General features: G+C 34.2%; 5 protein-coding genes across 6 annotated transcripts; 3 read left to right on the top strand and 2 right to left on the bottom strand.

Annotated features, from left to right (window-relative positions):
* The first annotated feature begins 51 nt into the window (after positions 1 to 51).
* On the top strand, positions 52 to 2,976 carry Fntb (Farnesyl transferase beta subunit). 2 transcript variants are annotated; one of them, XM_073073727.1, is made up of 5 exons: positions 57 to 218; positions 291 to 505; positions 832 to 1,645; positions 2,140 to 2,248; positions 2,699 to 2,976. In XM_073073727.1, exons 2-5 carry the CDS (start codon positions 419 to 421, stop codon positions 2,904 to 2,906), a joined length of 1,218 nt encoding a protein of 405 aa, XP_072929828.1. In that variant the 5' UTR covers positions 57 to 218; positions 291 to 418; the 3' UTR covers positions 2,907 to 2,976. The 2 variants fall into 2 exon arrangements, with proteins under 2 accessions (XP_072929826.1, XP_072929828.1); XM_073073725.1 differs by having other exon boundaries at positions 52 to 505.
* Positions 2,977 to 4,988: 2,012 nt separating this feature from the next.
* On the bottom strand, positions 4,989 to 6,886 carry Atg4b (Autophagy-related 4b). Its single transcript, XM_073073722.1, has one exon. The coding sequence runs from the start codon at positions 6,623 to 6,625 to the stop codon at positions 5,213 to 5,215; it is 1,413 nt and encodes a 470-aa protein (XP_072929823.1). The 5' UTR covers positions 6,626 to 6,886; the 3' UTR covers positions 4,989 to 5,212.
* Positions 6,887 to 7,118: 232 nt separating this feature from the next.
* Positions 7,119 to 9,643, top strand: MED6 (mediator complex subunit 6). The gene is made up of 5 exons (XM_073073723.1): positions 7,119 to 7,494; positions 7,861 to 8,035; positions 8,418 to 8,523; positions 8,776 to 8,930; positions 9,358 to 9,643. Exons 1-5 carry the CDS (start codon positions 7,295 to 7,297, stop codon positions 9,568 to 9,570), a joined length of 849 nt encoding a protein of 282 aa, XP_072929824.1. The 5' UTR covers positions 7,119 to 7,294; the 3' UTR covers positions 9,571 to 9,643.
* A 6,723-nt stretch (positions 9,644 to 16,366) lies between these two features.
* Positions 16,367 to 23,836, top strand: LOC140742738 (adipocyte plasma membrane-associated protein Hemomucin). Its single transcript, XM_073073717.1, has 6 exons — positions 16,367 to 16,592; positions 16,685 to 16,893; positions 17,061 to 17,349; positions 18,699 to 18,892; positions 21,562 to 21,779; positions 21,959 to 23,836. The coding sequence occupies exons 1-6, from the start codon at positions 16,471 to 16,473 to the stop codon at positions 23,072 to 23,074; spliced, it is 2,148 nt and encodes a 715-aa protein (XP_072929818.1). The 5' UTR covers positions 16,367 to 16,470; the 3' UTR covers positions 23,075 to 23,836.
* Positions 19,197 to 21,195, bottom strand: LOC140742743 (transmembrane emp24 domain-containing protein 5). Its single transcript, XM_073073724.1, has one exon. The coding sequence runs from the start codon at positions 21,093 to 21,095 to the stop codon at positions 20,361 to 20,363; it is 735 nt and encodes a 244-aa protein (XP_072929825.1). The 5' UTR covers positions 21,096 to 21,195; the 3' UTR covers positions 19,197 to 20,360.
* Positions 23,837 to 24,335: the final 499 nt, after the last annotated feature.

Genomic DNA, 24,335 nt, shown 5'->3' with positions numbered 1-24,335 from the left:
TCCAAGGCCTAGTATTGACAGACAATCTGACATCTATTATTTTTAATTACAAATTGACAATTCAAGCGATTGAGGCATGGAATATTGGAAAGAACAGAATCTTCCTAAAACTCTTTTCTTTCTTTCGAGTCATTCTGTAAATTATATTTAATAAAGAATGTTTTAAATTATAAATAAGTTTATACAGGCATGTCCTTGCGGTCAAGAATACAAAACACGTATTGTATTATTTTATTATGTGTAATATGAATTGATGTCTGGATCATTTAAATTTAATTGTGTTTAATTAGTTGTCAAGCCTCGCGACTGGCAGTATTGGCACCGAGCTAACTGCGTTTGTGATAATATTGGAATGAGTTTACTGAACTGGCTGCAGCACAGCACGATTTATTAATACAGTCAATGCTGAAGTTACGAAATGGAAGACCTTGTTAGATGTTACGACGAAATAGTGAAGCAGGTGTTTGATGATGAAAAAGTTGTCACCTTCTCATCTACAGATCAGGTAATCTGGAGCACCTTATGGAGCTCACTTACTTTATTGCTTCATAAATATACACTAATTTAGTGGATACTACAAGGGACTAATTTATTCGATACTACAAGGGACTCATTTTTAAGCTAACATTGTTCATAGATTTACAACCTTTAGTTCACAAATGGTTTATTACATTTTCCCATATGTAAGGACTCTATATAACCAACCAAACCAAATTGCCAACATTAGACACTTTTACGTAAAAATAAGATATCTCTTGGGAACACATACTTCTTCTAATAAACATAAAAGCAAGTCACTTTATTAACTTTAATATATAATGTTTATTTTAGAGGGATGTGGAAGCAATTATATTAAAAATATATAAACAGTTTGAGAAGAAAGCATCTATTGACATTGAGCTTCCGAAGCTTCACAAAAATGTTCACATTAAACTACTCAAAAGTTGGCTTCAAAATCTACCAAAAAGTTACAAATGCCTCGATGCCAGTAGACCTTGGCTTGTGTATTGGATACTCCACGCTTTGTGGATATTGAATGACATGCCAGACACAGAAACACTGTCCCATGTGGTACAGTTTCTGGCTCAATGTCAACATGAAGAGGGAGGTTATGGTGGAGGACCACTCCAGTATCCCCATCTTGGCACAACATATGCAGCAGTCAATGCTCTTAGCATCATTGGGACCGATGAAGCCTATGATTCAATAGACAGGAGCTCATTGCAAAAGTTTTTGTGGACCTTAAGAGAGGTGGATGGCTCCTTTGCTCTCCACAAAGGTGGAGAGCAGGATATCAGAGGAGCATATTGTGCAGTCAGCGTAGCCAAGATAACCAACATTTACACAGATGCTCTGTTCGACAAAACTGCAGAATGGATAGTTAGCTGCCAGACATATGAAGGTGGATTTGCTGGATCACCAGGAATGGAGGCACATGGGGGATATGCATTCTGTGGTATTGCATCACTTGCTTTATTGAATAGGACAAAATTGTGTGATATTGATGCACTGCTTAGATGGGGAGTGAATCGCCAGATGAAGCTGGAGGGTGGTTTCCAAGGGCGGACAAACAAGCTTGTTGATGGCTGTTACTCTTTTTGGCAAGGAGCAATATTTCCTATTATAAGTGCAATTCTTTCACAAGGTAAATAACTGGTAATTCAAACTAAGCTTTTTTATTATTCAGAAGTAGTAAAGAAGCATATAGTCAAACTAATAGTAAGTGACCACATATATGTTGCTACTCCATAGGGCTAAGTTGAGATTTATATAAGTGTATCTCCTCTTATAACATGTTTCAAACCAGAACAACAATTTTTGACACTTGATATAAGGCTCTGGATGCACCATCTCCCAAAGTTAAGGGCAAAGCAGTCTCCAGAGGTGATCTTTGAATGTTTCAACATAATGAAGTACATAATTTATTTATAGAAGTAGAAATTCTAATGTTATGATAGTGTTATAATACTTTTGTATCACAGTCCATCCAATATAAATCTCGTAATAGATAATTGTTAACCTTTAAACAAACATAGATAATTATATAAAATTGAAATCCTAAATTTTCATTCAGTTCACATCAATATGAACACATAATATACTACCCATATATTTAATAGATGTGGTATAAAATTTCAGAAGATAAGGAGTTAATGGAAACAGTTCTGTTCAATCAAGGTGCCTTACAAGAATATGTAATTGTATGCTGCCAAGCACCAGATGGGGGACTCATTGATAAGCCCGGAAAGTAAGTTGAACTTGATATTGTTATTACATTACAATTCTCATGATAAGGTTGACTTTAATCAACCATGGGGGTCATCAACTGCAAGAATGTTTTTTGAGCATGTAGGTATGTAGGTTTTCGTATGATAGTTTCCCTCACCACCTATCTACTCTATCTTCTATCTCTATCTATCTTCTAAATAATTATGGACACCTTGATATATTCACACATTTATAATAGAATACAATGCTATGTATAGCTCGCATGAAACTGCTAATCCGCTCTGAATATAGAAATGAATCGCATCGCCATAGCAAATTGTATGACTATACTTGCTCGCAACAACTTCAGAGCGGACTAGCAGTTTGTCGCCAACTATACAATTATATCTTATTATATATTACACTGATATTTTTCTTCTTTTTATAATAGTTTTTGCATAAAATCAGTAATTCTTTTTTATTGTTTCAGACCTCATGATATTTACCATACTTGCTACACCCTGAGCGGGCTGGCCATCGCCCAACATGGCACAGGAGCTACTGATCCATTGGTCCTGGGATCACACAAGAACGAACTGAACAGAATCCATCCCCTCCATAACGTTGCGCCCCATTTAGTCTATAATGCCGTGCACTACTTCATAAGACACCCTCCTCCAGTAAAAGATAAAAATTAGCAACCCATGATGGTATATCACAAATTTATTTATTAAGTTTTAAGAAATATAATATACATGAATTGAAGAATGTTATTTAAATGTACAAAACCCTTTTTTAATATTTATACATGTAGAATTCAATTTGCAATTTTTCCTGCAACAGTTTCGATACTGTTATATTGTGTTTTCCAAATTAGTCAAAGTCATTATGTAGCCAAAGTGGTATTGTAATTATGAGCTTAGAACGACGCAGTTATTTTGAATTCCGATGAAGTGACTTCAATGTTAATGAAACAAAGAATGCTTGGGAAATTGAATAATATGACTAATGAGTTTAAGGAAACAATGAATAGCTGGAATACATCTTATTGTGTGAATATACTTTTATTTCTTTGTATAATTTTAATTGTTATTTAAAAATACAAAGAAGATGGTACCTACTATTTTTAACTTTGGACCTTCTACATCTACACAGTTTAAGTAACAGTATCCACATAGAACATATTACTTATACAACATAGGTGTCTCATTACATCTGCATTATAGATATAAGTTGTAGTGACTTGTAATGCTTCATTACATAAAACCAAAGTAGCAATCGATAATTTTATTGTTATCTTAAGTTATGTGCTATTTCTGTATGTAAGAAATACCTAGAAATCGAGCATGCCGTCCACAAGATTACGTTGCTACCGCCGCTTATAGATATCTGTAATTGTCTATCATACATCTACCTGAGGTCATCCACAAATGCATTGCCATATTTATTACCGAGCACTAGTTGAAACGCCTGTGGATATCGGTCTCAGGCGCGATAGCAAAGGTACGTAGGCATGCAATGTAGCGATGGACGCCAGATGAAGAGAAAATAATCTCGAATAGAGGTCTCCATTCGCTACATAAAGACTTGATCACGCCTCTGCCAAAAATATCTTTTACAAAGGCCGGTTACTAAAGATCTATATGCATCAGCCATGCATCAGCATATTAAATTAAATCATTAAAGATTGTAAAAACACAAACGTTTTAAAAGCACCTACCGTATTTCCTTGCGTCGCTTCATCGGTTATTCGGTACTTTTGCCAATCTTATGCCAGCGGACATAGTTTCGTAATAGAAGCATAATAGAAGTAAAGGGAAAGCGTTGTTGTTGGCTAATAAATGCTGTTGTTTGGAATAGGTAGGGAAATAACAATTACAAAATATGATCATATCGCAGGCCCTAGTGATAATAGATACGGACCTATTCTGACCTTGGGTATCTACTGGTACCCAACTGGTAAATTTTGTCTCATTGCTGAACACTGATCTCTCCCCACGACTGGATAAAGCCTGATGCAAAATTCAACACATTGGTACACCAAACCAACATGGGTTTGTCACACCTGAAGTCACCTTCATCATGTTGCTCCATTATGTATCCTTGGTAGTTAATCGGGGCCTACTCTCGTTACCTGTAATTACCCTGTATATAATAATATTCTATGCCTGTAATCAAACTACCCATAAAGATTACAAGGTAAAACGGCAGCGGAACCGACAGCTTAATGTGTCCTCGACCTCAGGAATATAGGAACACGTAATAAATTTTGGCACTAGTAGCCAGTGGTCACCCTTCCAACCCATGTCGGCGATTGACGTTGCTTAGCTTAATGTGTTAAGATGCCTGCAAGTTCTGATATGATAATGCATAATGGGTAATAATAAATAAGTATGTATTGCTTATGTAGGTAATTTAATTAATATAAGATCAAGGAACATGTGGCCTTCGTACAGGATTGTGATAAGTAGGTAAGACTATTGGTAAGTATAGGTAAGACTGTAATAAGTGACCATATTTCCTTTTACCAAGATATAGTATTATTCTCTTTGCTTCAAATTTGACATAAAATTCACAAAGCTTCATCAAAGTTTGTATTTACACAATTTTTGCAGTAGAAATAAATAGTATGTTCTGAAATCTTCAAAACTACAACAAAAAACTGGTTTGGTTTTATGACTGGCCAGGATGTTTGAGGCTGCAAACCACAACTAATTACAATTAATTAATATAGTATAATAATAGGTAAATTAAACTGAGGTAAAGGAAAAACAATATGATTCCCTATATCATATTATATTTATATCACTTTCATTATACATAAGATAATAATTTAAACCTTAAGTGTCAGTACAATTCATCTCTAACGACTACGATAAGTATTTTTAATAAGTTTCTCACATCTTTGATATTGTGAATTAATTTTCAATAACTTAGCATTTTCATACAAGTACATTAGCAAAAATTATTTATCTAAGACCGTTTCTTTGCATGTTTTCGCAAATTATAGTAGTACAAACTCTTCTGACTCCAAATCAGTATCACTATCTTGTATATTTGGCGTAACCCAGTTCTGTTCAGTTTCATAAATAGAGTATCTAATATTTGGTGGGTCCATAACATTAGTGCGAGATCCATGGTTTAAAGTAAATATGGGGTATTCGTTATTCGAGGACACACCCCTCGGGACTAGGAATGATTTAATTATATTTACAAATGTTTCGAAGTCATGCAACGTTGCTAGATAGAAACCTATACAACACGACGGATCCATTTTGTTTATTGGCATTTTTCTTGGTGAGCGACAATGAAATGTTTGTAAGGAGAAGTTCGGTTGCCACACATCAACCATCTCCTGGCAGTAATGTGGATCCAAGTGTATTAACCTGTCATCCTGGTAGCCAACAAAATATAGTGAGTGCTTTGGTCTTCCTCCTATGATGCCTATGCAAAAATCTAATGTTAGAAGTGATGTCAGGCATGGTCCATATATTGGATTCAATTTATCTGTCCCAAGTTTAACAGGTACCAGGAGAATTAATGACTTCCAGGAACTATTTGGCAATCTGCAAAGAGTATACACATCTTGAATGTACACTGTAGAGTCCTGAGCAACGTACACTTCTAAACTATCAAATTCATAGTTTTCTTTTGAAGCAGCCGCCATGACTGCCTTCAGGCAATGAGCAACAGAAGCAGGACCATACCAGTCCCCGGGTTTCTTCCCTAAAGCCTCTCCCAGGCTTACCATCTGGTGAATGGAAAGAGGACTGTTCACTGATGACTTATCACCAAACCATTTTATAATCATCCGGTGAAGGCAATCTTCTTGAAATTCTCTAGCATTCTGTATACCTTTTTCTGGTGACCACCTCCATGAACGGCCGAGAAAATGGCAGACTAAAGCTTGTGCAAGTAACATTTGTCCACTCCTCAACATGCATCCCCAACCACAATCAGTTGTGAATGTTGATCCTGACATTGTGGGGAATTCCCTCCTGTATGTCATCCATACCCTGCTTATAAAATCTGATTTGAAGCCTTCAATGCCTTCACCATATATTTGTTCAATAGGGTCTTGTGCAGTAGCCTCTGTACCGATTTCGGTGGAAGATTCCAATGATCCGCTGGGGCTCAGTTTCCTGTGATAGCACCGCCCGAGGAGCCAAACTGGAGATTCCTTCGAAAAACTTGTTTTTAACTTTACAGTCCAACCGAACTTGACGTTATTCCACATTGACAACAATCGCGATTCGACTTTGCCTTTTAGATCCAACAGGTCCTCGGAACTGTCCCGCGTGTTCTCCTTCGATGTGGCGCCTCTCCCAACAGCCTCCACCCTCATCCCTGAGGTGCTGCTGCTGCTAGAACTCCTTAGCAGAGAATTTTGAGCAACTAAGCTATTAGACCCGTTCATTATTATTCGATGAAAAAATACATTTACTATCTTAGTCCACGAGTATGTTCGATTTGACTGACAAATTGTTAACCCGCACGAGTATATTTAAAGAACACATTGTCTATTTTACATTTCTAGTATAAGCACATTTATAGCCCTTTAAAGCTATATATTATGATTACATTTTCCGCAATAGTGACACACAAAAGACCAAACAAGAAAGCGAGAAAATAAATTCGATGAAAACTGTCAGCACTGTCAGCAAAACAAATGTCAGTGTCATTTTTAGCCATAGACAATACTTCCATTTTTCATTATCAAAGAACAGAATGTAAAATATTAAGTATAATTCGTAAGAATGATAAATGGCCTCTTTTTATTCGAATTATTAAATACCAAAAATAGCATTGACCTCAATCTTTTTATAATAAAGTTTGGATAGTTTTATAATTTGCCGATAGTTTTGGATTAGTAACTAATAATTTCTGATTTTTGATATATGGTCATGTCATGTCATTTGTCAATTGTCATTTGCTCACTTGTGATTTTGTGTTATGTTGTGAATTGTGACTATTTAGAGCAATAATCAATATTAATAAACTTATCTTAATAGCGTCTTAGAACTCAAAATTCGGTGCACATTGTTTTTAATATCTATTACGCGAACGACGAGCAAAAGAAACAAAAATGATGCCAGGAAGGATAGGGCACATGCCAGTAGCTCCTGAAAATCCCCTTGGTTTATCCTGGCATGATTCGGCATGGATTCCTTCGTTAAACCCTTCAAATATAATGGAATATTTTTCGGAAAGATCAAACCCATTTTTTGATCGCACTTGCAACAATGAAGTAGTAAAAATGCAGCGTTTGAGTATGGATCAGCTACAGTAAGTGATTTTTTTTAATGTTATAGAAATAGCAAATGAGTATGCAGTCCAACTGTATTCGTAGTGACTTTTCCGCGCAAGGACATCTACAATAATCTAAGTAGGATGAGTATTACCTAATGTTGTCCACAAATTCTATGTTACTCATGGAGACTATGTTGAAACAACTTATATGTGTTTCTTCTTCACCACACACTTCAAAGAGAATCAGAATTCAGAGAATCCAACAAGATATAATTTTGCCCTTATAGTTAAGTCCAAATGTACTGTAATTTACTTTCAAGTCCTATGTTTTTGTCAACCATATTGCTGCTACAGATGCATGTAATAATATAACACAACATGTTCCAAATTTTTTGTGTTTAGAAATATGACTGGCCTGGAGTACATATTGCTGCACGTACAAGACCCAATATTGTATGTGATCCGGAAGCAACAGAGGCACAGCCCCATACAAACCATTCCTCTGGCAGATTACTACATTATAGCTGGTATTGTATATCAAGCACCTGATTTGGCGAGCGTCTTGAATTCAAGATTGGTAAGGCATACGGCAGACACATATTATGTTTATTGAAAATTATCTTTATTAATAATAACTTTTTGTCTTAACCATAAAATTGTATCTATTCAAACACATGCTAAGACTTCTTTGTTTTTGGTTTAGGATGCAAAACTTCAATAGTCAAGTGAAAAAGAATTAGTAAAATGTTTGAACAACATACAAGTATTTTTACTAAGAAATTAATATTTGCATATATGTAGTTATGTATGAAATCTTAGTATGAAAAAAAATAAAAGAGTATGGTTAGAGTTTGGAGTATTTGATATATAATAAGATAATAGAATACTAAGGGGTTCATACAGTAGAAAGGTAGAAAAACACTGACAACTTTGAAACTTAAATTGTCAAATGATTTCAGTTATCAGCAGTACACCATCTACAAGGTTCTCTTGAAGAAACCATGTCATATTCCAAATACCACCCCAGTAAGGGGTACTGGTGGGATTTTAAGCCAAATAAAAGTGGTAAATACAAATATATGTACACTATCTTCATTATATAATTGTCTGTAGGCTAAGTACTATTTATGTATGTGATTGAAACTGCCGGGTATCATAGTGTCTATGTCATTAAAGAATAATGTAGTGTGCTCAGCATGAGGAGGAGAAATAATAGTTTACAAAATGAAATTTGTAATAGCATAGATAATAGTTTGTAAGATGTACATGTGATCAAGGCCCTTAATTAATCTACATTTTCACTATAATTTCTTTTAGGTGTGAGCCCTTTCAACAACAATCAATCATCTACTAAAGATACATCGAGCACCCCCAAAGAAGAACCATCCACACTGTTCCAACGCCAACGAGTGGACATGTTACTGGCTGAGTTAATTCGACAATTCCCATTACCAATGATTCACTCCAATCAGGTGAGCTTATTAATTTAGTCTATATCTATCTATATATACAGAGCACAGTTTTGTAGCCCCTGGTTTTTCAATTTTTCCAAGAATTTTGTGGTCTCTTGTTCTACAAGTTTTACAAGAATAAAATCACAGGATGCTGTAATTATGAAGTTAGAATATAGAAATACTTATTTAAGATTTTTTTCAACAAAAACTGTGTATTAAAGGTAAGACAGTTCCAGTCTAGCTTGTACAAACAGAAAACTTAGGATAAATATATGTAGTATGTATTATAGGAGGAAATAGAAATTTGTGGAATATTTCATTATAATTGATTTATATTCATAAGATTTCTATGTTACTTATACTATATTACTGACATACTTATTTAATACTTTATTTCTTACTTATATTATAGTTATACTTTACTAAATCACATTAATTGTTTAAGACAAATGGAGTCACCGTAAAAACTGAAAACAACGATAAAAGTGGTGATAAAGCTGGTGAAGGTACTCTGGGTAACATCACAATTAAACAGGAACCCATAGATACTATGTCCTCTGACATGACCAATGGTACAATGCCACCACATATGGAGATCAAAACGGAAATCAAGCAAGAAAATATGAAGCCACCTCCGGAAAAGAAATCCAGGATGTAATTTATAATATAATAAGATGTAATAAGGCAGGAGTACGATAAGTGCTAAATAAAATATGTATTAAGTATATAAAGATTTACTTCATTTAAGATTTACCTACATAATAATTATTCTATATCAAGACAGTAAATGTACTTATATAATTAAAATTACATTCATTATTTTTAAAGAAGTTCTCAGGAATGTGAAAGGCCATTCTGAATTTGAGCCACCCGGATGGACTATGGCTTAAACCCCTCTCTGAGAGGAGACCCGTGCCTAGCAAAAGGACAGTAATAAGTTAATGACAACTTACTATTTTTTTTAAATTCACTTTGTATTTATTTACAAAAGAGTATTTAAATACTCATTGTTCTTCTCCAGTTGCCGATTGTACAAGTTTACGATGTTTTCATTAGTTGTGTCATGGTTCAGACAAATCTGACAATTTATTCTCCTAGGATCTGTTAAGTTATCCCTATTTATTTGTTGTGTATGATTTGCCCTGAAATATAACAATTAAAATAATAACAAGTAGTTGTACATGTATACAAGATACATCTATACAAATAGTTGGGTTAAAAGAATACTCACACTGCTTTCCTAAGTCCTAGTTTAAATCCAAACTCAAATCCCTGATTGTATCCAACGTCAAAACTGGACTGAAATGAAGCAGCTTGGCCGTTAACAACACCGTCTGAATATCCTTCCTACAATTTATTTAAAAACTTATAGATTAGTCTAATATACTACTTGTATTAGGTTAAAAACAAATAAATCAGGAATTACTTTGTTTATACTATCAACTGTGCGTGCCCATGTTTTTGCAGATATTTTTACGGTTTCATCAGCCATAATTTTAGTGCATTAAATACTATTCCATGTAAGTGAGTATAAGTTTTTTTTTTTTTTTTTTTTTTCTTTTGTGGCTTTGGCGCATGGACGCTCAGCCAATGACACGTAAAAACGGGGAAACGAGGATTAGAAAAATAAAAAACGGATGAAATTTGGAAAAGGAAGGATCAGTACAGTAGGTTGAATATAAATTTACATACAGATAAAGATATAATAATTAAAGGTAGGTATATAAATATTAAATTTTAATATCATTTTTCATAATAAATAATGCTAAGATTTTATATATATCAGGATCAAGGGTAGACAATAAATATGGTATACATAGTGGAAATGATACATTCGTAAGACAAGATAGATTTTGGTAAAGGGCGGAGGAATCGTGTAAAGGACAGGAAAAAAATATATGGTTTAGATTATGAGTTCCACTTTTACAAACACATTCGGAAGTATCAACAATGCCCAATTTCAAAAGATGTTCTTTAGTACAGACGTGCCCCAGGCGCATACGTATAAGAATAGAAGTAGCAGATTTATCAAGCTTTAGTTTATAAAACCAAGGCTTGACAGGGATTGTTGGCTGTAATTGATGATAATATTTCCCCTTTTTTTGGGAACTCGATGTCCAGTGTTCACTCCATGAGTCGTATAAATAATCTTTAGCAAGGGATATTAGGTCTTGGGCGTAATTTTTAAAAGGAAAAACGTCACCACACTCCACTGCATCATTTGCCAATTGATGGGACTTTTCATTTCCTGCAATCCCGGAGTGACTTGGTAACCATATAAAAACTACATCAAATTCATTTAATAGACATGTATGAAGTTTATTTCTAATATCCAAGATTATTGACAACTGAGCTTTGTATTTAAATGGGAATTTCGTGACAGTCTGCAAAGCACTCTGAGAATCAGTAAATATTAAAGTTTTTCCTAATTTCATTGTTAATATATATTCAACTGCTTTGAAGATGCCATAACATTCACCTGTAAACACAGAGGTTTCAGGTGGAAGTTTAATTTTTTGTACAATATTGTACTGGGAATGATACAAACCTACACCCACACAACCAGATTTAGATTGTTTAGAAGCATCGCAATAAATATGATGCCAGCCTTGCCATTTATTATTTATAATTGAATTAAATTTAACATTACATTGAACATCATTTTTCGATAAGGAAAACTCGCAGATTTTAGGAGACATTAATAAAGAATCGTAACTATTGTTAAACAGCGGTAGCATAGTGTCAGCGGATGTAGGAGCTTTAATACTATTAAATTTCTCAAAGCTTCGAAGAAGGCAGGGTGGAGATTTATGTGTCCAATATGGAGAATTTTTTAATTCATAAATTTGACAGATTTTTGTTAAAATTGGATGATTATAAATTTGGAGACACCGACCTAAAAATCTATCCGACAGATATTGTCGTCTTAAGTGTAGAGGGGGATCTCCACACTCAATTTGTAACGCATTGATTGGGCTAGATTTCATTGCACCTGAAATGATCCTTAAGGCTTTGGCTTGCACACCATCTAACTTTTTTAAACCAGCAACGTTACATGGTTCTAATAGGAAAGAGCCGTAATCAATAACACTTCGTATCATGGCATTATATACAAGTTTCATTGTGTATGGATGAGCACCCCACCATACACCTGACAGACATCTTAGGATATTGAGGTTTTTTTCACATTTATTAGCTATATATTGACAATGTGGTATACCTGAAAGCTTAGAATCCAAGATGAAACCTAAAAATTTTACCTCACTTTTTGTTGGAATGGTATCATTATTATATATAACATTTAAATGTGGAGGATTTCGCATTCTGGAAAATAGAACTATTGCACTTTTGGACACTGATATTTCTAAACCATTTCTGTCTAACCATTCTTTAAGTAATTTAAGAGAAAATGATAAATTTTCACAAGCTGTGGGTATTGATGAACTAGTAGAATAAAGCAATAAATCATCAGCGTATTGGAGAACTCTAACAGAATCATTAAGCGTTTTATCCAAATCATGAGTATAAATGTTATATAAGATTGGACTAAGGACCGACCCTTGTGGAAGCCCCTTCCATATCGTCCTTGTAATGACACGATCTTCTACATTTAAGTTAATATCTCTTTCAGATAGCATATTTATAATAAAATTTACAAGTATGTTAGGGATATTCAATTGAAGCATCTTAAGCTTTAATATTGGAATGAGAACATTATCATATGCAGATTTTATATCTAAAAAAGCTGCTAATATACTACAATTATTAGAAAAAGCAAGGCGTATATCTGTTACTAAGATACTTATATTGTCAAGAGTACCTTTACCTCTCCTAAATCCATATTGACTATCAGCCAAAAGTTTATTACTTTCGACAAACCATTCAAGTCTATTTTTAACTAAATGTTCGGCAACTTTTGCTATAGTAGTTGAAAGAGCAATGGGGCGATAAGATGAAACTTCCAATGGAGATTTGTCAGGTTTTAAAATGGGTATGATAATCTGAGATTTCCATGATGGAGGGATGTGCCCGCTAATCATAACAGAATTAATTAAATTTAAATAATATTCAGTGACACCATAACAATTATTTGAAAGAAATGAGTATGGTATGCCATCAGCGCCCGGTGCAGAGTCTTTTAAGTAACTAAGTACAGATGTTAATTCAGACATGGTAAATGGTGAATTTAATCCGTCGCGATCATCGTTATATGAAACAGAAATAGGAATTATGTTATCTTCAGGAACTGAGGCTGGGGCTAGTTTGTCCATAAATTTACATGCAACTGATAATGGCATTGTATGAGTTACGGATGGGTTAAAGGCTGATCTAAATTTTTTAATATTCTGCCAAACCAGAGTAGGACTAACATTAGGGCATAAAGAAGAACAAAATCTTTGCCACCCTTCTAATTTTTTCTCTTTAAGAATTTTCTTTGAAGCTTGTGACACCTGACAGTAAATGTCAAAATTCTCAGTTGTCATTGAATTGCAATAATCTTTTTCAGCTTGTTTTCTTTTCCAGACTGCTTTAGAACAATCTTCATCCCACCAGGGTGGTGAAGGAATTTTATCGGGCCTGCTTTTTCGAATAGGAAAAGATTCGTCGGCAGCTTCAATAATTAGTTTTGCCAAAGCCTCGGCGCAAACTGGCTCCTGTCCTCTACAAACTTTAGGCAAAGTAGATAATCTTTTGTCAACATTAGACTTAAATAAAGTCCAGTCCGGGCTATTGAGTTTATATTTTAAACGGAAGGATCTTTTGAATGTATGTGGTTTAAGATGGGGAAAAGAGATCAGCAATGGCATATGATCACTGCCATATGAATAAGGCAATGATTGCCATGTAAGAATAGATGCAAGATCAGGAGTGCATATAGATAAATCTGGCACACTATCACCTTGTTCAGGCTTAGTTCGCCGAGTTGGTGTTCCAGTATTAAGTACACACAAACTATTTATATCTAAGATTTCTAATAAAGATTCTCCATAACATGTAGATTTTGAACTTCCCCATGTAACATGTTGACAGTTTAAATCACCTAATAATAAAAATGGCTTTGGTAATCTGCTTAGAAAGACATTTATTTCAGATAAGATTGCTGAAGAAGGATTAGGAATATACATAGAAATTATATTTACATTATATACATAAGCTCCAATAACACATATACCTTCACTATGGGATGGCAATATAAGTGGAGTAAAGGAGACTGAATTGTGTATGAGTATGGCGACTCCACCATACCCATCAGGCCTGTCTTCTCTGAGACATGAAAAACCTGGAACTCTAAAAGAGTAACCTGGCTTTAACCATGTCTCAGACAGAGTAACAACTATAGGGTTATATTTATTAATTAAGTGTATTAAATCACTTTTGTTGCTAACTATGCTGCGGCAATTCCATTGGACTATGTTGGTTAACTTGTCCATCTTGGTTTTGCGCATTATTCATTTCATTTATTAAAAAGGCAGCGTTGTCCGGTTTTACAATATTTAACTTTATTAAAGTATTAATTAATTCATTTATGATATCTTTTACAGAAAAATGTTCAATTGTACTTTTTGCAATAGCAGAACCATTAGGTGCAGAAAGCTTTGGGTTATAATCTTTAATAAGAGAGTTATGAGCTAATTTATCATATCCTCTCACTTGTTTAGGTGGTGCACATGGTTTCAAAAATATTGTTTTTTTTGTAGATGTATTAGTACTAGAGTGTGGTACTGTAGAAAGAATAGATTCAGAATGTAATGTATTTGGTTCAGAAAGTAAGACTTCGGCATATGACCTGGATATAGGGGGATGTATTTTAGAGGCTTCAAGATATGACATGCAACTTTGCGCCATTGTCAGCTTAATCCTTTTTTGTCTTTCAAATTCTGGGCAACATTTATTTATAGCAAAGTGAGGTCCAGAACATGAACAGCAGTATGCATTAATTTCACTGACACTACAAGTGTCTCCTGTATGTTCCTGACCGCATTTATAGCAACGTGGTTTAGATCTACAATGCACCTTAGTATGACCATATTTACAACAATTATAACATTGTATAGTTGGATAGATATATAGTTCCACACTTAATGAATTATAGCACATGAAAATTCTCTTAGGTAATATCTGTCCATCGAAGGTCAGTACTACAGATTGAGAGGGTTTCCATACAGGTGATCCTTCAACAATTACCTTATAATTCAGCCTACGCATATTTATAACTTCACCACAACCAATTGGTACCGATATATTGGACTTAATTTCTTCTTCAGACCATTCTGAGGGAACACCTTTTACTATGCCGACTCTCGTAACATTAAATGATGGAATAAAAGCTTTTAACTTGTTTTGTTCTAATAGGGGGCTCAAAACAAATTTATTAGCATCTTCATAGTTGGCAAATGCCATGCTTATTCTATTGCGACCTATTCTTTTAAGACTGCCATTAACAATATTTTTAATTACATTATTATTTTTTTTGAGGAAATTACCAAATGTAATAGGGTGGAGTGTGGCACCGTCAGACAACGATTGTGTAACTTTTTGGACATGTACAAGGAAAGGAGCATTATCTGTTGCAATATAATAACGAATGCGCCTAGTTGGTTCTGTACTAACTGTATCCTGGGTATTAGATACTTCCAAATTTGAGGTGTTACATACATCTGCGGGTGAAGATTCCAATGGAGGAGAGCTAATATCAACTTTTTTATGGGCTCTATGTTTTTTCTTTTCATTTCCACTAGATTCCTCACTTAAGCACATGCAGCTACGATTTGAATTATTATGGTGTTTTGATTTATCGGTCCTTTTCTTTTTATTGCAGTTTTTACAAAATTTGCGCGCAGCTTTAACACGTTTCCTTTCAGACCTGATAGAACTATCAGTGTCCATACTGGATTCGTTATGAATTATAATATTAGCTCCGACCTGGGGGATTTCAGGTCCCCCAGGATCGAAGGTACCATCCTCCGCCATAAAATAGTTAAAAAGACTTACCCAACTGAGATATTTATACAACTATATATAATAAGATAAACTAATAAAAATATATTTACAATACACTACTTAACTGATCTTTAAATTACTAAAAAATAAATTTAAATGAAAAATCTCAAAAAAAGGCGCCCGCCAAGTTGAACGTTTCCCGCGCTTTTTCGAGTATAAGTTTATAAATTACAAATTATTACAATAACAAATCTCTTTAGAGTCTGTCAGTGTCAGGTCAGGTGTAAAACTTTTTGACAATTTTGACATTGCCAAGTGCCAATTTATTAACTATCACAGATTATTAAGCCACTCGTATAGATAAGTTTGTCGATGATATCGAACGAAATGTGAATAGTCTGTGGAATAATTACTTTTGTAAATTATCTGTGTAATCAATGTCATTGTCAAGTGAAATTTAAAAATTCTGTTTCTGACTGACGTCTGCGGTCTGACACTTTTACTGTCTTTTACTTTGAAGCGGCTGTAGTGATGTGGTTGGGAGCTTGTGCTACATTTTATAGATGATATTTTTTTGTTAAAGAAGTGGATATTATTTTTTTGTTGAAGTTTCATAATGGGTTTTATATTCGGGTTATTGAAGCGGATTATAAAATTTTTCCTATACATAGCAGGACTAGTTGCAGTAATTTTATTGATACCGAACCTGCCGCCGTATACAAAGTTTACGAGCATCGAGTAAGTTTTGAACTTTGTAATTACACGTTCACCAAAGTGTTACCGTTAAGTGAAAGTCATTTGACGACATTTTTTTTTTTCTTTTTACTCAGACTTGACGCGACGCAACCCAGAACAGGCGCGTTAGCTCCTAACGGTGACTTGAATAATGTCGAAAAGTTGTATATCGATAAGTTGCTGGGACCGGAAAGTTTCCAACTATGGAACGGCGAACTGTACACAAGTCTTGCGACTGGAGAAATTGTGAAAATCTCACATGGTGGGCATGTGACCTTCGTTACTCAAATAGGTCAACCATGTAGTAAGTAGACTTTCCATACTATATTTATATTATTTTCATTTTTATATAAAATTATTTCTTGAAAAATAAAGAATTTGTACATGAATATTTTATATAATTATGTTTTTTTAATGATAATAAAATATGACACACACAAAATTGTTAATATGGCTATTTTTTTATTGCAGCTGGAATAGCACAAGAGCACATTTGCGGAAGGCCTCTAGGATTTGTGTTTGATGATAAAAGCAAGCAAATGTACGTCGCTGATGCCTACTTAGGTATTTGGAGAGTGGACCTGAAATCTTATAAGAAGCAGCTTTTAGTCTCACCACGGAAAGAAATTGAAGGAAGGAAACCAATGTTATTCAATTCTGTGGCATTGGCTGCTAATGGCGACTTGTACTGGACAGACTCGACTAGCGATTACAATTTGAAGGATGGAGTATTTGCAATTGTTTCCGACCCATCTGGAAGGTATGTGCAACATATTATTGGAATATCCATTGTTAACCTATTTCTGTCTCTCTGCTGGGCATGAGTCTCTTTTCAGACTGGGATTGGGCAATAGACACCTCCATTGGCATAGTGCAGATTGATAGTAGATTTTCTTACATTTTTTTTCTTTACTGTGCATGTATGTGATAATTTCTTAGATGTACATAACTTTGAAAAACTTGAGGTATATGTCTAGTACTCTGGTCCAGGACTCTTAAGTGTGAAAGGTCAAAGTTGATACTACTAGGCTATGGCTGCTTATTTATTACTATCTATAACTGATGATATAATTATTGATTATTAGTTTATTTCATTTCTTGGAATTTCATCTAAGAAAAAAGTTACTTCGCAAATTTACAATTGACTAATCTGTTTTTAAATAATTCATCTGTATAAATAAAGAAGTAGGTAATTAAAGTCCACTTCAATTAGCTATATGCCTATTTAGTAATGGTACTACATTCTACAGGTAATTGTACAATGAATAATAAATGTATATGTGTTTATTAAAAATATTTGCATTCTTATGGTCAAATAAGAAGTTACATTTCTGTAGTGTAAAATAAAATGATGAATTACATTTTTATGAACTACATGATCCAACCTAAATATCAATTTGTTGTCCCCCTGTATGTTTTTTTTTTTTTATATATATAATATAGGAGTAGCAGACGAGCATGCAGTCCACCTGATGGTAAGTGGCTACTGCCGCCCATGGACATCTGTAATCAACCCCAGATAGGATTAGGTATTCCTACCTGATGTCGGCCACAGATGCGCCGCTACCCCTGAGGACTAAGCTGGAAAGCCTCGGAAAAGTATGTCTCCCTTACCACACCCTTCAAACCGGAAGACAGCAGCACCTAACACTGCTGTTATTAGGTAGAAATAGGTGTAGTGGTGGTGCCGCCGGAGTCGAACCACAAAGGGTTCTACCACCTTCGATGTGTTACATTAGTGCGCACACCTTTATCCAATGCTAAAAATACATGCATATCTGCTTTCTCAAATGCATATCAACACTTGAAAGGCAATCCTTACTAAGCAACATTGCGAAACATGTACAGAAGAGTGATTTAATTAAAGTTAAATACATATTACAAAAAATAAGCTCACCCAAGTGTTAAATGTAAATGATTTTAACAGACATATAAATATTTTCAATGCAACAATTATGTGAATGTTCTTTTGTTTTTGTCAATATTTCGAGTTCAAATTGCTCTTCTGTAAATTTTACTGGATATCACTAAATAACAATTGTCTTTGAAGTGTCTATGTATATACAAAATTTCAATGATGTTTTCTGAAGAAAAAACTCTATTACGCAGGTTGTTCCGCTACAATCCAGCCAAGAATGAAAGTACAGTTCTTCTTGATGATTTATGGTTTGCAAATGGCATAGTTATGTCACCCGACAATCAATTTGTGCTCATTAGTGAAACAAACCGATTGCGAGTTCTGAAGTATTATATTGATGGTCCCAAAAAAGGCTCTACTGAGGTGTTCGCCTCTGGGTTGCCAGGTAAGAAATTATTTCCCTTTCTGTATATATTTACTTAGCATAATTTATATATTTACTCATCTATGTAATTGAAAGTACACATTTTTCCATATTTATACAAGACTCCAACATATTTTCAGGGTAAAAACCTACAGTAATATATTTATTCATGAATTTTAAATGTTGCTTTTTATGTTTTGGCGAGTAAAAGTGTGATACACAAATGTAAGTTTTATATGGATATGATATGGAAATTTACATAAATACATACAACCAAATTCAGTATCTCCTCCTTTTCGTGTAAATAAAATACTATTGTTAAAAGTCTGGTCGAAGAATGATTATTTATTATAATTGAAAGGAGTGACATAAAATGCATTATATGCTAGTGTAATCTACCAATACATTGTCAGCGTTATTTAATATAAGGATGTTATATAATAAAAACATTAAGCTACTTCCATACAACATTTATCATATTGAATATTAAATGAGGTAATTTAAAACACAATCGTATATCAAAACAATCACAATCAAAACAATATCTTGAAATGAACATATAAATCCAAACAAAAAAATGCACATTACTATTAAAAATGTGTTTCGTGAGCATGACAAGAACTGCATATTTTTATACTGATAACAAAGACTCAGATGTCAGGCAGTAGTTTTTTACTTGATAAGGAAGTTTTTATGACCTGGATCTGCACTCACGACACGGGAAGAGATTTTATATTAAATGCGACAAATAGAATTATAACTTAACTAATACTTGAATGCACGCATGCTAAAATGCATGCTTAAGCCTATCGCGTATTTTTGTACTATCGAATATGATTGAACATTCTATTTATACTTTCATTCGGTCAGGATACAATCCTGTTCTCCGCACCAGGTTTTCCCTGCCGTGCCATTGCGGCACTGAGCGCAGCCCTTTACATTATCTCATCGAGTAGAGTAAACTATGTTGTTTCTGAAATGTCTAAAGCAAAATATCAATTAAGATTTTATGACCACATTACTATTGTAGGTACATATTTTTTATAGTTTTTACATAATATACATAAGTAAGGACACAAGTTCCGCGGTAATTAGCATATTGTTTTGTACATAATTGGATATTTATAGTAAAGTTACATTTTTTATAAACCTGTATTTTTAAACACAGGTTTACAAAAAACATTGTTAAATATTTTGAGATAGTTTTGTTTTACTTATAGAGGAAGTAAACTAGTATGCATTGGTCTTCAAAATCAAACCTGTTCAAGTAGGAATACAGTAGGTACTACCTTGAGTTTTATTTTGTATATTACTGCAGACTATGAACAACAAAATTTAAAGTAAAATATAGTTATAAACAATGGTTATATAAAGAAACGATATCTCTTGTATTTATAACTCTTACGTATTGCAAATATGAAACAGGCAGTACTATTCATGTTTACAATCTCTTCTGTCTTTTTACTTAACTTAAACATTGTTATATTAGTTAAGCTTTTGCAGTATAGATTTGCTTGGTAAATAATTTCTTAATCATATAAACTTGAATAAGTCCAACAATCATCATGAATAAAATCTGAAAAGCAGACCACGCGTCCACAATAAAAGTGTCTTCCAAGGCCATGTAGCTGTCTCTGGACTTACTTGCACTGTATAATTCTAACATGTGGCGGGCCTTCATGACGTGGTTTAGTGTCTTTATTAACGAGTCTATTATCAGCGTCACGTCAATTTTGTATTCTTCTCCGTCTTCTGTTGTTCCCACCCACTCAACTATCTCTACCTCTTCGTGTTCCGCACCGTCCCCGTCAACGACAGACACTTTCTCATCTTTCTCTTTAACAGTATCCTCTATAACAACATTCATGAACACTAGTTTTGAGTTCATGAGACTGTACGTGTTATCCATACAAAAAACATATTCTCCGTCTTTTACCAAATCCATGATTATAGAATTTTGCGATTTCTTGTAGTCTGCTAAGAGTTTGACACCTTCGGGATCTATTACGTCGACGGATATGTCTAAATCGCCGTGTTGGCCGTCTATCACTTGGTAGTAGAGCTCCATTATTTGGCCAGCTTTTCCCATTTCGAAGAAACATGTTCTTGATCCAGCTTCTATTCGGAAGTTCATGTCGGTTACGTATATTTCCTGTGTGAACACCACATTGCACAATAACGCAAAACACAAAAATTTTAAGAAGTACATGTCGACTATATGCATTTCAAATTAAACTAAATGGCTAGTAAAAGTAGTAAGTAGGTAAAGTGGGTGTTTAAACAAGTGTTACTTATTGTATTTACGCAGCCAATACCACATGTACCTACTCGTACTTATTATTGCCTAGAGTGGTGTCCTTGGGTTTCTGAGATATTTTAAATTAAAATCAAGCAACTAGTAGTAATGTATTCAGAGAATCTTAATATAGGGTCCTAAATTTTCGGAATGAAAAAATATAAAACGATCCAGATGCACTATAATGTACGAAAGGTGTGAGACGAGAAGAATATTTAGTCGTTCTAAGTAGTACATGATTGCGATTTGGAAAAGGCAGACGTACCACACATCATCATAGCCTTTGATTCCTTATCGCCAAAACATCACTATATTTGGAGGAGAGCTAATCCTTTAAAGCCTCTAGACTCCAAAATGCAAGATAGAAAAATAATATGTCTATTTTTATTTTCAGGAACTCCAGACATGATACGTAATTTGCCCGACGGATCTGGTGTTTTAGTTTCTCTATACGTGTCATTCGACGATGAACATCCTCTGCTCTTGAAATCTCTGTCCTCCACGCCGATGGCAAGGAAATTCGCGGCGCGCTTCATGAGGCTCCTTGAATTACCATTTGAATTTGTAAATACACACTTCCCACACACAATCTTTGAACAAATCACTTATACGGTTTGTAATTTTGTATTAAGCATATTTTATTTTCTTTTACATACACAAACATTTAACAAAGCACGTTATGCATTACACCAGTTATGACGTAATTCTTTTTAAACAAATTATATTTAGTAAACAATTATAGTGTAGATATGTTATTAATAATATTTTTTCCTAATTTTATATATTTTCAGATTGGACACTTTGCTACAATATCTGGATTTGGGCCGGATATGTCAGGAATTGTTCAAATTGATTGGAATGGAAATGTTGTATCTTCTCATTATAATACGGATCGTAGCATTGATCATATCAGTGACGCAATTGTTTATAACGATAAGCTGTACTTGGGTTGTCCACATAGGCAGAACTTCATTGGCTCTGTTCCTGTACCACCTCTTCTGAAAAAAGCTTTTTACGATCCAAAGTCTGCTCCAAAAACACCTGCTCCTCAGAAAGTTAAACCTGCTGAAGAACAAAAAATAGTCCAGAAGGACAAAAAACCAGTTGCTGATCAACCCAAACAAAAAGTAGACAAACCAGCTGAACAAAAACCAACTCAAAAAACAACCACTGAAAAACCTCCATCGTCACAAGGTGATAAGGTGAAAACTACTCCTCCAAAACAACCTGAAGTTAAGAACACAATTCCTAAAGCTCCAGTCAAGCCAGTGGTTAAAGAGGAAGCTGTTAAATCTACACCTAAAGTAACAGAAACGAAGCCAAAACAACAAGCGGCGCCTGAATCAACTAAACCAAAGACCAAAGGTACACCAAAACCTGCTACTAAGGCAGAAGCTACACCAGAACCAAAAAAGGTTCCTGTAACCAAACCAAAAGAAGCTCCTAAGGTTGAAGTGAAAAAAGAAACTGTTCAAGAACAAAAAGTGGTCCCTGAATCTAAACCTAACGCAGCTCCTAAGGTAGAGCCGAAAAAAGAGGCTCCAGCTAAACCCAACACTGTAAAATCGGAAAAATCGGACAAGGAAAAAAATACTCCTAGCACTGACAAGCCTGCATCTAAAGCCGAAACTCCTAAAGCTACTACTCCTAAACAAGTCAAACCTGAGAAAAAAGCAAAGAAACCACCAGTTGAAGATGAACCTCAAATCATAGTGCAAAGATTAACACCAGAAGAGAAGAAAGCTAGAAAACCAATTGAAGGTGAGCCTCAAATCATTGTTAAAAAAGTAGTACCTGATGAAATACCGGTCAATGAAGAAATTCCATCAGATACAATGAAACCAAAAGGTGAACCACTAAAAGTGATTAAAAAAAGTGGACCTATCGAAATCCCTACTAATGTGTAAGTCATGGTTGTGGTATTTTAAGCCTTTACAAGAGCCTGAAATTGAGTAGTGGATCAAAATTAAGAATTATTTTAAGTATTTAAGAGATTTAGACTAATTTAAAAAACAATAATTTTGTTATTAATTAAAAAGCTTATTATAATTTTGTTAAGACTTTTTTAAGTCGTTATCAAACTCATTCATTTATTCCCAAAAAACATTCCATAATTGTGATCGGAAAGAACAAAATCCTTGTATATATGTATACATAAAAATCGTAATTATTGATCTGAAAAGTATATTATTTGTTTATTTGTCGAAGTATTAATTTGTTCTAGACTTACTAACTGAGGCTTAGGACTAATTGTAAAATTTATTGTGGAATTGATAACAAATTAACTATTTACAAACCTATAAAACTTCGAATAGTACACGAATATATTATCGTATAGAATACCTTTATTATACTTTTTTCTTTACATTTTATTAAATTAAAATGGGTATTACCTAGATCTTGTCAGTTACCAGCAAATAAACAGTGCAATAAATAATTAACATTATGACAGAAACTTCAGAAGTTTAATATTTTTATAAAAGCCTTATAAGATATTGTTATAGACGTGTTAAAATAAAAATCTAAATAATTATTTATTATAAAAAATATTTACTGCTTGTATATGTTGTTTAAAGAAAAAGGGATATGGGATAAGGTTAAGACATTCAATATGTTTGAATCTCTTTGTTGGAAAAGTTTAGTCTGAATAAAATCATTTTTTAATAAAACTTAATTTTATTTGTGTAACATTCCTAAAGCGGAACTGTGGAAAATATTTAACATTATATTTATATGTTAAATATTTTCCACAGTTCCACTTTAGGATAGCAGAAAATTCTGCTGAGCTATCTGCCTGGTTGAAGAGAGTCTGCTTTATCTGGTGCGAGTGCACGCTCGTGTGTTTGTGTGGAAAAATACAAGCAGCACCAGAGACCTGCGCTTACATTGCGTTTTTTGAGAGGTGGCGGGTGCTCCTCGCAGGCCTGTTTTCAAAATTAGTTGAACGGCGCCGATACATACCGCGTATTTGCACGTGACTAACGCCCGCGGTGGATCACTGGCCTTCCGCGCTCCATGCTTACTCGTCAACATAAGCGTACGCCCTAAAAGATACTACACCCTCATGGCGTACACGCGGTAAACATTCCACTCCATCCATTAATTAACAAAATGGAGAGCTATTTGATTGCAAGTTTTATTTGAAAATGCGCGGTGTACCTTTATTTT

Source organism: Epargyreus clarus, unplaced genomic scaffold (assembly GCF_041222505.1).
Source record: "Epargyreus clarus isolate Ecla_fem2 unplaced genomic scaffold, WU_Ecla_fem_2.2 ptg000006l, whole genome shotgun sequence".
NCBI lineage: Eukaryota > Metazoa > Arthropoda > Insecta > Lepidoptera > Hesperiidae > Epargyreus > Epargyreus clarus.
This window is presented reverse-complemented; position numbering and strand designations above follow the sequence as displayed.

Excerpts from the sequence above, each read along its gene's own strand:
- LOC140742743 (XM_073073724.1), bottom strand. The coding sequence starts at position 21,095 with ATGCATATAGTCGACATGTACTTCTTAAAATTTTTGTGTTTTGCGTTA.
- Fntb (XM_073073725.1), top strand. The coding sequence starts at position 419 with ATGGAAGACCTTGTTAGATGTTACGACGAAATAGTGAAGCAGGTGTTT. Across the intron at positions 1,646-2,139 it reads AAGTGCAATTCTTTCACAAG|AAGATAAGGAGTTAATGGAA; the intron begins GTAAATAACTGG and ends ATAAAATTTCAG. Across the intron at positions 2,249-2,698 it reads CTCATTGATAAGCCCGGAAA|ACCTCATGATATTTACCATA; the intron begins GTAAGTTGAACT and ends TTATTGTTTCAG.
- MED6 (XM_073073723.1), top strand. The coding sequence starts at position 7,295 with ATGATGCCAGGAAGGATAGGGCACATGCCAGTAGCTCCTGAAAATCCC. Across the intron at positions 8,036-8,417 it reads GCGTCTTGAATTCAAGATTG|TTATCAGCAGTACACCATCT; the intron begins GTAAGGCATACG and ends AAATGATTTCAG. Across the intron at positions 8,524-8,775 it reads TTTTAAGCCAAATAAAAGTG|GTGTGAGCCCTTTCAACAAC; the intron begins GTAAATACAAAT and ends AATTTCTTTTAG.
- Atg4b (XM_073073722.1), bottom strand. The coding sequence starts at position 6,625 with ATGAACGGGTCTAATAGCTTAGTTGCTCAAAATTCTCTGCTAAGGAGT.
- LOC140742738 (XM_073073717.1), top strand. The coding sequence starts at position 16,471 with ATGGGTTTTATATTCGGGTTATTGAAGCGGATTATAAAATTTTTCCTA. Across the intron at positions 16,894-17,060 it reads TCAAATAGGTCAACCATGTA|CTGGAATAGCACAAGAGCAC; the intron begins GTAAGTAGACTT and ends TTTTTATTGCAG. Across the intron at positions 17,350-18,698 it reads GTTTCCGACCCATCTGGAAG|GTTGTTCCGCTACAATCCAG; the intron begins GTATGTGCAACA and ends TCTATTACGCAG.